Raw genomic sequence first — 14,816 nt, 5'->3', positions numbered from 1 at the left:
CCTATCAGAAGTATTACTGCTACAATAATAGTGGCCTGATGATTTCACAGTACCTGTCCAATCCTCTGCCCTCATTGTTCAAGGAAAACTGATAAATTTCCAGTTCTGTGGCAGCACAGGGGGTTTATGTTCTTCTCATTGGGATGCGGATGTGCAGAAGAAGATTATCCAAATACTTGTTTTGCACTACAGAATTGCTGCTAACAAATGTGAGCACTAAAGATACATCCTCAAGTAGGGTCATGATATAATATCTCTAAAATGGGGCAGTGTGTTACCCTGAATATTAGGAGCATCATATTAACTTTTTTTATGAAACTCTGTCAGATTTTCCCAGGCACTTTTTATGGAGATAATTCTGCCCAGATGGTGACCCACATTTGTTTGTGATAGTGTTGCCTCTTCACACTAGCACAACAGATAAGGGTGCCAGAGGTGTTTCCACCAGTGGGTTTTCACCCATCCTATTCTAAATACTATGTATATATTGCCTGAAGTACAGAAAGTAAATCTGTTGGTTTCATTGAAGATTTCCAATAACAGACATTCCTCTAAATCAGAACTCAGATCCTTAATACCCAGTGTTATAAAAAGCATACTTTAAATGAAATGCTACAATTAAATCTAAAAGTCTGTAGCACAATGCTTATGGTAATATGAACCCAAACAACTTGGCTTGGGTTAATGAATATGTGAAGGACTGAGATAGAGGTTGGTAGGGAACAGGCCCTGAGGAGAAATGGCATAGAGCAGCGGGTATCATGAAGGGCCCTTCTGGCAGCAAAATGATAGCCAAGCAAAACATTAAGCAGGCCTTTTTTAGCAAACTAAAGAGGGGCCCGCTAAGGGATAAAATGAGGGAGATGGTGGCAGTTGTTCCGGTCAGGGTAAATGCTAAACATTTAGAATATCATAAAAAAATCTGAAAAGGTGGAGAAATTAACTTCAACAATGGAGACCTGACCAGAAAAAATTGCAAAGAAGATAACAGAAACTGAAAGAAAGGAGAAATCATTGAGGGATGAGGTGGCAGAGTGTGGGAGAAAGATGAATGGAATGGAGAAACCAGCAAAGAAACTATGGAGATTTTCTGAAAATATGGTGACAAAAGCATAGACTCTGATAGACAATAAAACACAGGTACTTGGAAATTGTCGGATAGCACCAAAGTTCGAGCCGTCAGTTAAAACTGCAAGTCCATATCAGAAGCAACTTACACTGTTTTTGCAGATAATTTGATCCCCCTGTTACAGTTTTGAAGTCAATTTGGCGAGAAAAGCATACAGACTCAACTCTAAAACCAGCTGGCCTCAGCCAACAGCATCTGGTGGAATCATCACCAGATGCTGATGCTGATGCCACCATAATCACCAGCATCAGGATGTGGTTTGTGTACTTTACATAGGCAGGGGCGTAACAAAGGCTTCCGCAAACCCAGCAGTGATGGGGGAGGGGGCAAGCTCCAGGGGAGGCCCTTAGCACAGTGCTCTGACCTGTGAGCTTCTGAGTGAGTTTGGAGGGGGGCCCTTTATTTACTTTGCAGGGGGGCCTCAAGTTTCATTATGACACTCTACATAAGACTTGAATCTGGGAAAGAGGGCTTCACTGAAAGACTCCCTGAAGAGGGTAGGATAATTTTGCTTTTCTCATACCTAGATGCAAGACAAAAGACAACAACATCTGCACTCAATCCGTGAGTAGCTCCAGAATCTGGGTATTAGACTGTCAGTATACAGACCACCTACACTGAAACTATGCATCACAGCAAGTCTTTTATTTTCAAACATTTACAGGTGGTGCAGACTTTTTTGAAGGTGACAAGAAACGACCACCACTTGCAGCCTGATGGCTTGTGAGAGTTCTGATGGATAATTGTTGCCATTGGTGTGAACTGGTCGATGCTCTGCTAGAACATGTTAAGAAACATCTATAGCCAAACATTACATGTTGGGATACAAGGCGACTGATTGAGTTTGTCATGAGTGGAACTGTCGTTGGCGAAACTTCAATAAAAGACTAAAAAATGGCTGGATGAATGAATTGGGTAAGAAAGAAGTATGGAGGTAACACGTGGGAAGGAGAAGGGGAAGAGGAAAGTGGAAAAGCAGTATGAACAAAGAAGGAACTAGTAACTGAGAACAGTACAAAAAAATAAAAAAGGAAAGGAAAGTTCAAAAATGTGACAGTAAAAAGACAAAAAAAGGAAAATATGGCAAGACAAGTTTTCTGGTACTATATTATACAGAAAAGGAAAAACCAAAAAAGGCAAAAAATAAATGTGACAGAGGAAGGTGGAAAAGGGGAGATGAGGAACGCAACTGTAAAAGGAATGATTAAACAAAATAAAGAGAAAAAGAATGAAAAATTAAAAAGAAAGGAAGAAAACGGAAATGGAAAAAGTCAAAAGAACAGTTCAATAATCAGTTTAAAAAGACAACAGAGAGTCAGTTCCATCTGCTGGGGCGCTGCCGGGGCCCCAGAAAGGAAATTTGACTCTCCTGTTCCTGGTTCAACAACCCCCAGAGCATAGGTAGACACCATCACTTTTCTCACCAATGGAGCTAGACTGAATTTTTGGACTTGGTGACAGAGGTATTAGTCAGAAACATTCAATCACAAATCAATCACATTATACCATAACATTTTCTGGGCACCATAAACAATGTGACTGGAAATCAAACTCCAAACTGAATAACATTTCAAAGCTTTATTACAATCCCAAAATAAATGGTGCGCAAAACTAAGTTATAAACATAAATGAAAACATTCAGCTGACCAAACCATCTGAAAGGAGTCAATCTACTAAACATCCATATTGTTAGCCACTCCAAAAGAATTAAGTGGATTAGCAAGAACACAATACGTACTTTATTGCCAGATTTCAAAGCAAATTATAGTGACATCAGTAAATCATCAAAATACAATTAACAATCAATTTCTCTGAGCTGGGTCATTACTAATACTAACCACAATTTGACTTGTATGTGTGGGAACGGGCTAACACATGCCGGCAAAAGCAAAAATAAACAAAATAAAAAATTATTTGGAAAACATCTAACTAGAATAACCAACTTCAAAAATATGCTGGTGTAAGTGACTAAGCTAAAGCTAGAGAGGAAACTAGAAACCACATTTTGTCTCCTCATTGGACATCATACAGCATTGATCTATCGTCCGGCATCGGTTGACAGCAGCATCAGGACAGTGCAGAACACAGGCTGCCATAGGACAGATCAGTAGTTCAGAATTAGTTGGCCTTGATAGTATTGAACCACAAAACAGAATAGGGCAATTACAACTATGATAAGGAAACTCATCAGGAAAACCTAAATAATAGGAATGTGAGAGCAGACTTAAAGAGGGTTCTGGACAGTTTCGAGGCAGTAGGAGAACTAACTCCAAGGAGATCTGAAGACGGACTGACTACAAGAAGGTTCAGAAGGGAACTGACTCTAAATCCAAAGATCTTCACTAATTAAAATAACTAAATCCATTCAAATGGTCCTTCAGTTGGGCGCATACGTGGTGTCAATTTTAGCATTCAATCATTATAGATGCCACCACCAAGTGTGCAACTTTCAGATATCTTCTCAGCAAAAGTGTGTTGTCATCTTCCTCTGGTTACAGGGTTCTGCCAAAATTTTACATGTTCTAATAATTTGCAACTTATAGTTCCTTTCACATCATCCACAATAAACTTAACTAATATTCTTTTGCAGAGTGCTGTAACTCCCGCTCCATTAGACAGCTAGAACAAATGTGGTTATAATATTGAAACATGTCTCTTGCCTACAATACAATAGGACATTCAACAACACATTAGCAGCCTAGAAAAATAATTCAGGTCAGAGGGGACAGAATAAATAAATATTTTTTCCATGACTGCTTCCAAAATGAACCTTCCAGGCCTAGTCAAGCTATGAAACCTAAAGGCACATTCAAACCTTCAATACATTAATAAAACCTGCTGCGTTCCTTACTTCTCAAATCATGTGAAAAACAAATTATTTGTCTAAAACATCATTCATGTTATGTCAAAGCAGTTTTAATTTATATATTTATTTTTTCCAGTCACATAATTCATTATGAAATCCATCCATATTTGGATGTAAGTGTGTTGAATTCATATTCGTTTAATACCCATAATACATTTTATTTCTACTATTTCTACTTAAAAATAATACTTTCAGGTTAATATTTATTTATTATTCATGCATTTATGAATGCACAATGTTTTCATGTTAAACGTGATATCAATAATAAGTCTGGTCGGTACAAATGTCCATCAACATTTAAACTTGCACCTTTTAATTTCTACATTATTTTTTCTTGCTAAGCTTTTGAAACTAGAGAATTATTAGCTGCCCTATTCTTTGATCTATCTCACATCTGAAATTATACAATGTTGCCTTTATCTTAAATGTACCAGTAATTGTGGGAAAGGGGAAAGATGTTTGGTAATTCGGAAAATGAAATGAAAAGAAATATGGTTTTCCAAAGAGCTCCAATGTCCAGAGGCATCTTGGCGCTGCTGCTACCTGGTAAACAACCGTTGAAGGAAAAAAATTCTACAGAACAGTCGAAATTGTAGAGCCTTCCCAAAAGAGAGCAAGCTTGGTATTGCCTTAATGTGTAGCGAGCGGGAGGGAATTCTAGAGCGTGGACGTGCATGAAACAAAGCTTCTCCCGCCCAAATAATCTCATCTGGCCTTAGGAATGTGCGTGTGACTAGCCTTAATATTCTTTTTATTATTATTTATAAGGTGTCACATGTAGGGTAACCATCTTATCCTTAGAGTTTGACTCAAACCTTTGGACTCAGAAAGGAGTAAGAGAATATCCTGAAAGAAAACATTAATCAGTATGAAAACAATTGACAGCAACATTCAGTTTTTGGAGTCAATAATTTTTACACACCATGAACTATGTGGCTCTGAATCACCACACCAGTTTAGTAAAGTTCAAACATTTTTTGCCCTTAGATAAACAATGCTAAAATCCCATATATCATGCGCAAGACCAAATGATATAAGTACAAGAACAACGCAGGCTGACCGAAACATCTAAAAAATCTCAATCTAACTAAAGCATTAATCATCAAACACTCAAGAGTCACAATGCAAAATAACAATAACAGATGGAAAATAGAAACAGAATGCATTTAGTTATCACAGATTAACTATTCAGAATCAAATTTATTTAACAGTTGAATTTAGATTATGGCATCCATGACTATCACTCTATTTCGATATGCATGTTTGGATTTTATGCAAAAAGAAAAGAAGACAAAATTTAATTTGGAAAACATCTAACTATGGCGCTAAACAAAACGTGGTTGGATTTCCTAAAGAGAGAAAACAGAAAAACCTTCAAGAAAGACAAACGCACATTTGGTTATACCTCTCCTAAATGGATCAGCAATCAGTGATATTTTCATCAGTGGAGTTTCTTCTGGACTTCTTGAATGAGCAATGGCATGAAGCGGGAAACAATTAAGTAATATTTGACCTTGTTGTATTTGAACCGACAAAGGCAGAAAGCTCAGGACAAAACACATCATTTCATTAGCTGAGAATCTGACCTTATATCATCTAAACCTTGCTATATTAAAATCCTAGAAAGTACCTAGATAAACTTCTATTGGACAAGACTTTGGGGTGGTTTTGTGCATAGCCAAAAAACTTTGATTTACACTCCAGAAATATCTTTCTTTATTCTCTGCACTCAGGATTGGTTAATCTTCTCCTGCTTACAGTCACCAGTTTTCGCAGTTGAATATAATTGTTTCAGGTTACAAAACACACACAGTGAGCACTTAAGCCCATTGTTACACTAGTACATATTATCTCATCTCAGGAAGAACAAATGCAACAATCAAAGAACATAACTTTTCCACAGTGAGCAAGGCACACAGGATATTGAATAACTAAACATTTATACATTGAAACATTTTCAGAACATTTGCCATTTTTGTAAGGTCAGCAAACAAGTGAACAATGAACACTGAATTTCTAGAAAATGCTGAGACACACAGGCCTTTAGAAAATGCTAAACATAGGCCTTTCACTCATGCTAAGGTGCAAATAAAATAAAACATTTAATTACCATTTCATACATAATCATTAATTCATCTTGTTTTATTGCTTATAATTCTGAATAACAAAATATTTCTACATTAGACATTATTATTTCTTATTAACGTATATTGTTTATGGTGTCCATCATGTCCACCACAGCTACTGTCATGTTTATTTTTCTATCACGCAATTCTCAATTAGGCATTTAAACACACGTTTTCATTTGTTCATTAATACTTAAATACTTCAAATGTCATTAATAAAACTTGCTATCAGGAACCACATCATTCATAACTGCGGAAGAACACAGCGCCCTGGCAGGCAAGTACCAAGTGAGTTTGAGCTTTGTTAGAAATGGGGTTTTTGGTTGGCAGTCAGGTTACCCCCTGTCCAAGCAAAAGCCCTCACTCTAGTCAGGGTAAGTCACACACAATCCAAGATTATCCTGTGCCCACCCTCTGGTAGCTTGGCACGAGCAGTCAGGCTTAACTTAGAAGGCAATGTGTAAAGTATTTGTGCAATAAATCATACAATACCACCATATAGCACCACAAAAATACACCACACAGTGTTTAGAAAAATATGTAATATTTATCTGGATAATTGTAGGTCAAAAAGAATAAAGTTTGCAATGGGAAATTGTAGGGATATCACTGAAAAGTGATATACAGGGGGTCATTCTGACCCTGGCGGTCAACGACCGCGGGAGCACCGCCAACAGGCTGGCGGTGCTCCCAAGGGCATTCTGACCGCGGCGGTATGGCCGCGGTCAGAAAGGGAAAACCGGCGGTGTCCCGCCGGTTTTCCGCTGCCCTGAGGAATCCTCCATGGCGGCGCAGCTTGCTGCGCCGCCATGGGGATTCCGACCCCCTCACTGCCATCCTGTTCCTGGCGGTTTTGACCGCCAGGAACAGGATGGCGGTGAGGGGTGTCGTGGGGCCCCTGGGGGCCCCTGCAGTGCCCATGCCAATGGCATGGGCACTGCAGGGGCCCCCGTAAGAGGGCCCCAAAAAGATTTTCAGTGTCTGCCATGCAGACACTGAAAATCGCGACGGGTGCTACTGCACCCGTCGCACCCTTCCCACTCCGCCGGCTCCATTCGGAGCCGGCTTCCTCGTGGGAAGGGGTTTCCCGCTGGGCTGGCGGGCGGCCTTCTGGCGGTCGCCCGCCAGCCCAGCGGGAAACACAGAATAACCACGGCGGTCTTCTGTCCGCGTAGCGGTATTCTGTTGGGGGAATTTTGGTTTGGCGGGCGGCCTCCGCCGCCCGTCAAGGTTGGAATGACCCCCACAGTGTCTTAAGTCTTTAGAATATAAACAAAGTCTCTTTCAAGCACAAGTACCTGGTTTGGAGTGGAAAAATCTCCTCAGAGGGCCACAAAAGAAGAGGTGCGTGGAAAAAGGGTGTGTGCGTCGATTTCTCCCCAGCACACACGGACTTGCGTCGTTATTTTCCACGCTGGGAAGTCGTGCGTCGTTTTTCGGCGCGCGGACAGTCTCTTTTCGTGGATCGCGGGGATTACCAGATGTCCCGGGTCTGTGCGTGGATTTTCCGGCTTGTTTTCCGGCTGCGCGTCGTTCTGCGGGGCTGCGCGTCAAAATTACGATCTCACGGCAGGCGTCGCGTCGATTTCTCCTCTAGAGGTCGGGCGCCGTTGTCCTTGCGAAGCCGTGGGTCGGATTTTCGGTCGTCCCAAGAGCGTCGCGTCGATCAGCGTCGGTGTGCGGCGTTTTTCTCGCCGCGGAACAAGCTGTGCGTAGAAATTTTCGGCACACAGAGCGTCCAAGTGAAAGAGGGAAGTCTTTTTGGTCCTGAGACTTCAGGGAACAGGAGGCAAGCTCTATCCAAGCCCTTGGAGAGCACTTTCACAGCCAGACAAGAGTTCAGCAAGGCAGCAGGCCAACAGCAAGGCAGCAGTCCTTTGTAGAAAGCAGACAGGTGAGTCCTTTGAGCAGCCAGGCAGTTCTTCTTGGCAGGATGTAGTTTCTGGTTCAGGTTTCTTCTCCAGCAAGTGTCTGATGAGGTAGGGCAGAGGCCCTGTTTTATACTAAGTTGTGCCTTTGAAGTGGGGGTGACTTCAAAGAGTGTCTAAGAAATGCACCAAGCCCCCTTTCAGTTCAATCCTGTCTGCCAGAGTCCCAGTAGGGGGTGTGGCAGTCCTTTGTTTGAGGGCAGGCCCTCCACCCTCCTAGCCCAGGAAGACCCATTCAGAATGCAGATGTATGCAAGTGAGGCTGAGTACCCTGTGTTTGGGGTGTGTCTGAGTGAATGCACAAGGAGCTGTCAACTAAACCTAGCCAGACGTGGATTGAAGGGCACAACAAGATTTTAGTTCAAAAACTAAACAAGACAGGTGAAACTGGAAGTCATAAAAGCAATTAAAATGGCTCCAGAGGCCTTTACATGAGCCAGGCACCTCTGATAAGTTGCATGCTAGTGACTGCAAGGAAAATAAGACTCTGGTTGTGTACCCTCAGTTGCAGCTTCACGGATGCGCGAAGAGGTGGTTTAAATAACCTGCATCCAGGGAGTGGGCATGTCAAGGGGGCGTGGTGGGTGAGTGCTACTTAGTGCGACAGTAAAAGCAATGAGGACAAATTAAAATTAAGTCACTGGGGTCCTGCAACTTCTCTATGCTACAAACAGGCTACCCTGTGGCATAAAGTAGTGGTAAAATGAATCCAATCTAAACAAGACAGGTGCAACTGGAAAACATAAAAGCAATTCTACAACATGCATAGACAGGGGCCAGGAACCTCCTGAAAAGTGGCACGCTAGTGCCTACAAGGAAGATGCTCCTAAAGTTTGGCAGTGCAGGATTCCCTAGTTTCTCCCTTTCCAGTATAAAGAGCACTTTCATGGGTCATTTCCAAATCCCTGGAACATGTTTGAAGCATGGCAAAAAGTGGCTGGTAGTAATGCAAACACCACATCTGCCCATTCCAAAGTATTTCGCTCAGTGCTCAATGTTGACCCTTAATTTGATAGAGGGCATATTTTATGTTGGGAATGCTAAAATAAACAAATACATTTTACGCTCTGCTGCAAAGAAAACATTTAACTGGTAGGGAATGTTTATTAGAAGCCAGCTACAAATACAAATTGGATTCTGAACCAAAATGATTCTATTTAGTCATCACAGAGAAAATACCAACTATTTGACTTTTTCTGAATCAGAAAGACACAAATGGTAGAATACAATCTTTGTAGGTAGTCGCCTTGTGCCCTCGCCATGCACTGCTAATTACCTACAAATTATGCAACTCATGACATCTTTGATCACGTCATTGATTAATCAATGTAATATTTGCAGTAAAAATTTTGACGAAAAAACTGTGTATGGTCAAAGCATGAGTTATAGTTACCTTAAGGCACGAGTTATAGTTACTTGCGATAACTCTAACTATAACTGGCAAATTTCTAAGGTTTTGTACATTTAAAATGTGAGCCTAACTATAACGTCCCTGTAGCCTTTGGTTTATTTAGTGAATGTCTATGTTTTTTAAAATTCTATTTCCTAACTATAACGAACCGGTAACCTTTGTTTTTTTCAGTGAATTTCTATGTTTTTTTTTTAACGTATAGTGATTTTCATTACCAGACTTCAATCCTACCACTGCTGCGCACGGCTGATGACTAAGCACGGAAGGGGTTGGCCACAGGGCCTATGGCCAACTCCCACAAAACCACCCAATCTTCACCGTCCAAGTCCTTCACCAATGTGCAGCAGAGGTTTCCTGCACGTCCTGGCCTGCAGTCAGACCCTGAGGCCAGCCTCCCTAACCACCCAACCCCATGCTGCACATTGCCCTTTCACCTACTGCGGTGGGAGTTGTCCGGGGCCTCTCTGGGTGTGAGAATAGGTGTGAGAGGGTGTATCTGGGGGTGAGAGTGGCTGTCAGATTGTCTGTGTGTGAGAGTGCATACATCAATATTTCAGTGGGTGCATCAGTGTGTGCGCAGATCAGTGAGTGGGTGCATGAGGGTGTCACTGGGTCTGTAAGTGGCTGTGTGAGTAGATGACTGGGGCTGTGAGTGACTGCATGAGGGTCTGAGTGGGTCTGTGAGTGGGTGCGTGAGTGTCTGTGTGGACCTGTGAGTGGGCGCAGGAGTGTCTCAGTGAGTCTGTGAGTGGGTGTGTATGTGGGAGAAATTGATTAAAACAGAGACCAAAAGAGAGAAAGAAAGTGAGGGAGAGAGATAGAATTTTTTTAGAGTTTGAGGCCTGATATACCTTGAATAAGATATTTGTGTACAATTTAAAATAAAAAATATATTTGCTTATTTTTTTAAATAATTTTGTTTAAAAAAAAGAGCCCAGCTGGACTCGAACCCCCAATGCTCAGTGTGAAGGTCTGTGACCACTTTTTTCCTTTTTTTAGCCCTTTATGGGTTATCTGGGACCGCAAGGGAGCCCTCAAGGCCTCCCCGCGATCCCTATACATTTATAAAAAATAAATTCAAATAAAAAACCTTATGGGCTCCCTGGTACTGCAGGGGAAGCCTCAAGGCTTCCTTTGCGTTGCCATTTCTTCAGCTAGCAGGGAGCTGATTTAACAGCAACTCCCTGGTTGCTGAAGCATTTCTTCTCTGTCCCCTGCACGCGGGCAGGGCACTGAGATGAAAGCTTTGGATTTTTGACAGTGGGATCTGCATTAAAATTCCCGCTGTCAAAACCCAAAGTGTTTGCTGTGGCTTGGCTGCCAGAGGGACATGAATTTACATCTGGAGGCCTACATGCCAACATGGTGCTGAGGGACATCCACACAAACCTGAGCATGGCTTTTCCTCCATAATCTTACCCTCCCTGTGGGGAAAGTACATCAGGTGCAACTACATCTGCAGCATTCACAGGAAAGGAGGCCCTGCCAGAGGAACAACCACCCTCAGATACCCCTGCTTCTGCAGTAGCTTATCCCCCACCTTCCCGTGCAAGAGGGGACACCAATGCAAACATCCAGATGGTAAGGATGACAAGGCACCCACCACTGCCAGCAATAAACCTCTTCCTTAATGTCTCCCTTTGTGGACTGACCCTGAAGCACATTCCATTTTAAATGGAAGGAGTAATCTGCACTTTGGACTTCCAATGGTGTGGCATCTACTCCACTGATTTCATTCACCACGACTGACCCCTTCACTTCACATTGTTTTAAAATTTCTGTCATTAATATTTTCTGTTAGTAGTACCGTTATAATAAATTTCCCCGTCACAAGCTCATTGTCTGCTGTCTTTCAGTTCACACTTAGCCATGTAGCTATGTCAGACAATGTGAACCATACGATGATGATCCAAGCTCAGGATTACAACCATTACACCCAAGCACATACATACAAATATCTTGTTCAGCGCATAGGCTGTCAATATGCCTGAAACACAGAAAATCATACATGAGTGAATCATACTGGGTAAATGATCAAATGTTTGGGGACAAACCTCCAGACCATGTTAGGAACAGATATATCAGACACTGTCCTGTGGAATAGGCAAACATTAAAGTGGTTGATGTCATCAGTTGGAGCCACAATGAATACCAACATCATATAATGCAAGACTCAGCGAGATGACAGTGCAACAGTTTCTGATCACAGGGTCATTACAATCTAGTGCTTCGGTATCTGTTGGTATGACACAAACAAATGTCAGTGATGTGGCACAGGCTGGAGCCATATTGCCTACAACCATCATATAATGCAGGACTCAGACAGATGGCAGTGCAACAGTTTCTGATCACAGGGTCATCACAATCCATACATTTTCAGTGTTTGCATTCTTAAATTCATGAACTGCATCTAAAGAACGAATATTCAGTAATGCTTTGTATCTTCTTTTGCCATTCGTTGAGAATGCTCTACGTCTGTCAGACTAATTGTGTAATGTATGCAATGGAAGTACTTCTACTTATGGTCACCTGTTCAGTTGTGTGTTTTAATAGTTAATTATTTGTTCTATGAATCAAATACATTTTAAAAAGAAAACAACTTACTGAGGGTTGCAACGGATGCCAAACAAGCGATTACCACCAGCAATATATCCACCATCATCACATGTATCTGTGAAACACAAAGTCAAGGGATCAAGGTTTCTGTTAAAGGCAACTGGGCTCAGACCAGAACACCCTGATCTAGGGGCCTCATTATGAGTTTGACGGAGGGGATTACCCTATCACAAATGTGACGGATATCCCATCCGCTGTATTACAAGTTCCATTATGTCCTATGGAACTTGAAAAGCAGCGGGGGATATCTCTCACTTTTGTGATTGAGTAATGCCCTCAGTTAAACATGTAATGAGGCCCTAAGTATCAGATAACTTATGAAACGAAATCAATGGACATGACCAAAATTTTCATCAAATTCCTCAGGAACTTTTTTCAAGCTCTCTTTACGATACATTTGAAATAAAGATTTTTGTTTAAACTATAACAGAGTAAGATTGTTTGTTACCTCTTAAATTAACAACCACTAATATGAGGTAAATGAAACACAAAATGTTGGCATATTTGGTTCAGTTCTTCAGCATCTGGAACCATATTTTAAATTGTCTTGCACTGTGCTTGCTTGTCACCCCATTGTCTTCTATTTTAGCTTGTGCATGATTGCCACCAAGTTTTCTTACATTGGACAAAAAGAAAAAAGGGAGCACACTGCCTCACACTCCAGCAAAAAGTTAGCCCCAATGCATCATGGTAAATGCAGTCACTTTGTTTTGTATTGAAAAAGTAATCAAAAGTCTTTCACCTAAGTAGGTGCAGCAAGTGCTGTGTATCTCTGGACACGTGTTTCTAGGTTTAGCCCGTCATCAGCAGAGAGCAGCTAAAGTCTGTGGGGATGCTTGAAATGCCGCCAAAAGTCTTCTCAGGTTTATGTACCACTCACTGGCGCACAGGTGCCTCACCAGAGCTCGTCAGCTCGTTAGCTCAAGGGAGCAGTCATTGGACAAAAAGAAAAAAGGGAGCACACTGCCTCACACTCCAGAAAAAAGTTAGCCCCAATGCATCATGGTAAATGCAGTCACTTTGTTTTGTATTGAAAAAGTAATCAAAAGTCTTTCACCTAAGTAGGTGCAGCAAGTGCTGTGTATCTCTGGACACGTGTTTCTAGGTTTAGCCCGTCATCAGCAGAGAGCAGCCAAAGTCTGTGGGGATGCTTGAAATGCCGCCAAAAGTCTTCTCAGGTTTATGTACCACTCACTGGCGCACAGGTGCCTCACCAGAGCTCGTCAGCTCGTTAGCTCAAGGGAGCAGTCATTGGACAAAAAGAAAAAAGGGAGCACACTGCCTCACACTCCAGCAAAAAGTTAGCCCCAATGCATCATGGTAAATGCAGTCACTTTGTTTTGTATTGAAAAAGTAATCAAAAGTCTTTCACCTAAGTAGGTGCAGCAAGTGCTGTGTATCTCTGGACACGTGTTTCTAGGTTTAGCCCGTCATCAGCAGAGAGCAGCCAAAGTCTGTGGGGATGCTTGAAATGCCGCCAAAAGTCTTCTCAGGTTTATGTACCACTCACTGGCGCACAGGTGCCTCACCAGAGCTCGTCAGCTCGTTAGCTCAAGGGAGCAGTCATTGGACAAAAAGAAAAAAGGGAGCACACTGCCTCACACTCCAGCAAAAAGTTAGCCCCAATGCATCATGGTAAATGCAGTCACTTTGTTTTGTATTGAAAAAGTAATCAAAAGTCTTTCACCTAAGTAGGTGCAGCAAGTGCTGTGTATCTCTGGACACGTGTTTCTAGGTTTAGCCCGTCATCAGCAGAGAGCAGCTAAAGTCTGTGGGGATGCTTGAAATGCCGCCAAAAGTCTTCTCAGGTTTATGTACCACTCACTGGCGCACAGGTGCCTCACCAGAGCTCGTCAGCTCGTTAGCTCAAGGGAGCAGTCATTGGACAAAAAGAAAAAAGGGAGCACACTGCCTCACACTCCAGAAAAAAGTTAGCCCCAATGCATCATGGTAAATGCAGTCACTTTGTTTTGTATTGAAAAAGTAATCAAAAGTCTTTCACCTAAGTAGGTGCAGCAAGTGCTGTGTATCTCTGGACACGTGTTTCTAGGTTTAGCCCGTCATCAGCAGAGAGCAGCCAAAGTCTGTGGGGATGCTTGAAATGCCGCCAAAAGTCTTCTCAGGTTTATGTACCACTCACTGGCGCACAGGTGCCTCACCAGAGCTCGTCAGCTCGTTAGCTCAAGGGAGCAGTCATTGGACAAAAAGAAAAAAGGGAGCACACTGCCTCACACTCCAGCAAAAAGTTAGCCCCAATGCATCATGGTAAATGCAGTCACTTTGTTTTGTATTGAAAAAGTAATCAAAAGTCTTTCACCTAAGTAGGTGCAGCAAGTGCTGTGTATCTCTGGACACGTGTTTCTAGGTTTAGCCCGTCATCAGCAGAGAGCAGCCAAAGTCTGTGGGGATGCTTGAAATGCCGCCAAAAGTCTTCTCAGGTTTATGTACCACTCACTGGCGCACAGGTGCCTCACCAGAGCTCGTCAGCTCGTTAGCTCAAGGGAGCAGTCATTGGACAAAAAGAAAAAAGGGAGCACACTGCCTCACACTCCAGCAAAAAGTTAGCCCCAATGCATCATGGTAAATGCAGTCACTTTGTTTTGTATTGAAAAAGTAATCAAAAGTCTTTCACCTAAGTAGGTGCAGCAAGTGCTGTGTATCTCTGGACACGTGTTTCTAGGTTTAGCCCGTCATCAGCAGAGAGCAGTTTTTTTACATGTTGTCCTGTGTTTGGTTACCA

The 14,816-nt window shown here is 42.2% G+C and overlaps 1 protein-coding gene across 1 annotated transcript in view; it reads right to left on the bottom strand.

Annotated features, from left to right (window-relative positions):
* Positions 1-14,816, bottom strand: part of IL5RA (interleukin 5 receptor subunit alpha) — a 295,593-nt gene that overhangs the window by 268,959 nt on the left and 11,818 nt on the right. The window contains exon 2 of the mRNA XM_069206360.1: positions 12,065-12,131. Coding sequence (XP_069062461.1) covers positions 12,065-12,131 — 67 coding nt within the window. The remainder of the gene's footprint in view (positions 1-12,064; positions 12,132-14,816) is intronic.

This window comes from Pleurodeles waltl, chromosome 9 (genome assembly GCF_031143425.1).
Source record: "Pleurodeles waltl isolate 20211129_DDA chromosome 9, aPleWal1.hap1.20221129, whole genome shotgun sequence".
NCBI classification, from domain to species: Eukaryota; Metazoa; Chordata; class Amphibia; order Caudata; family Salamandridae; genus Pleurodeles; species Pleurodeles waltl.
Note: the sequence above shows the minus strand (reverse complement) of the source record. Positions and strands in the feature narration are given on the sequence as shown.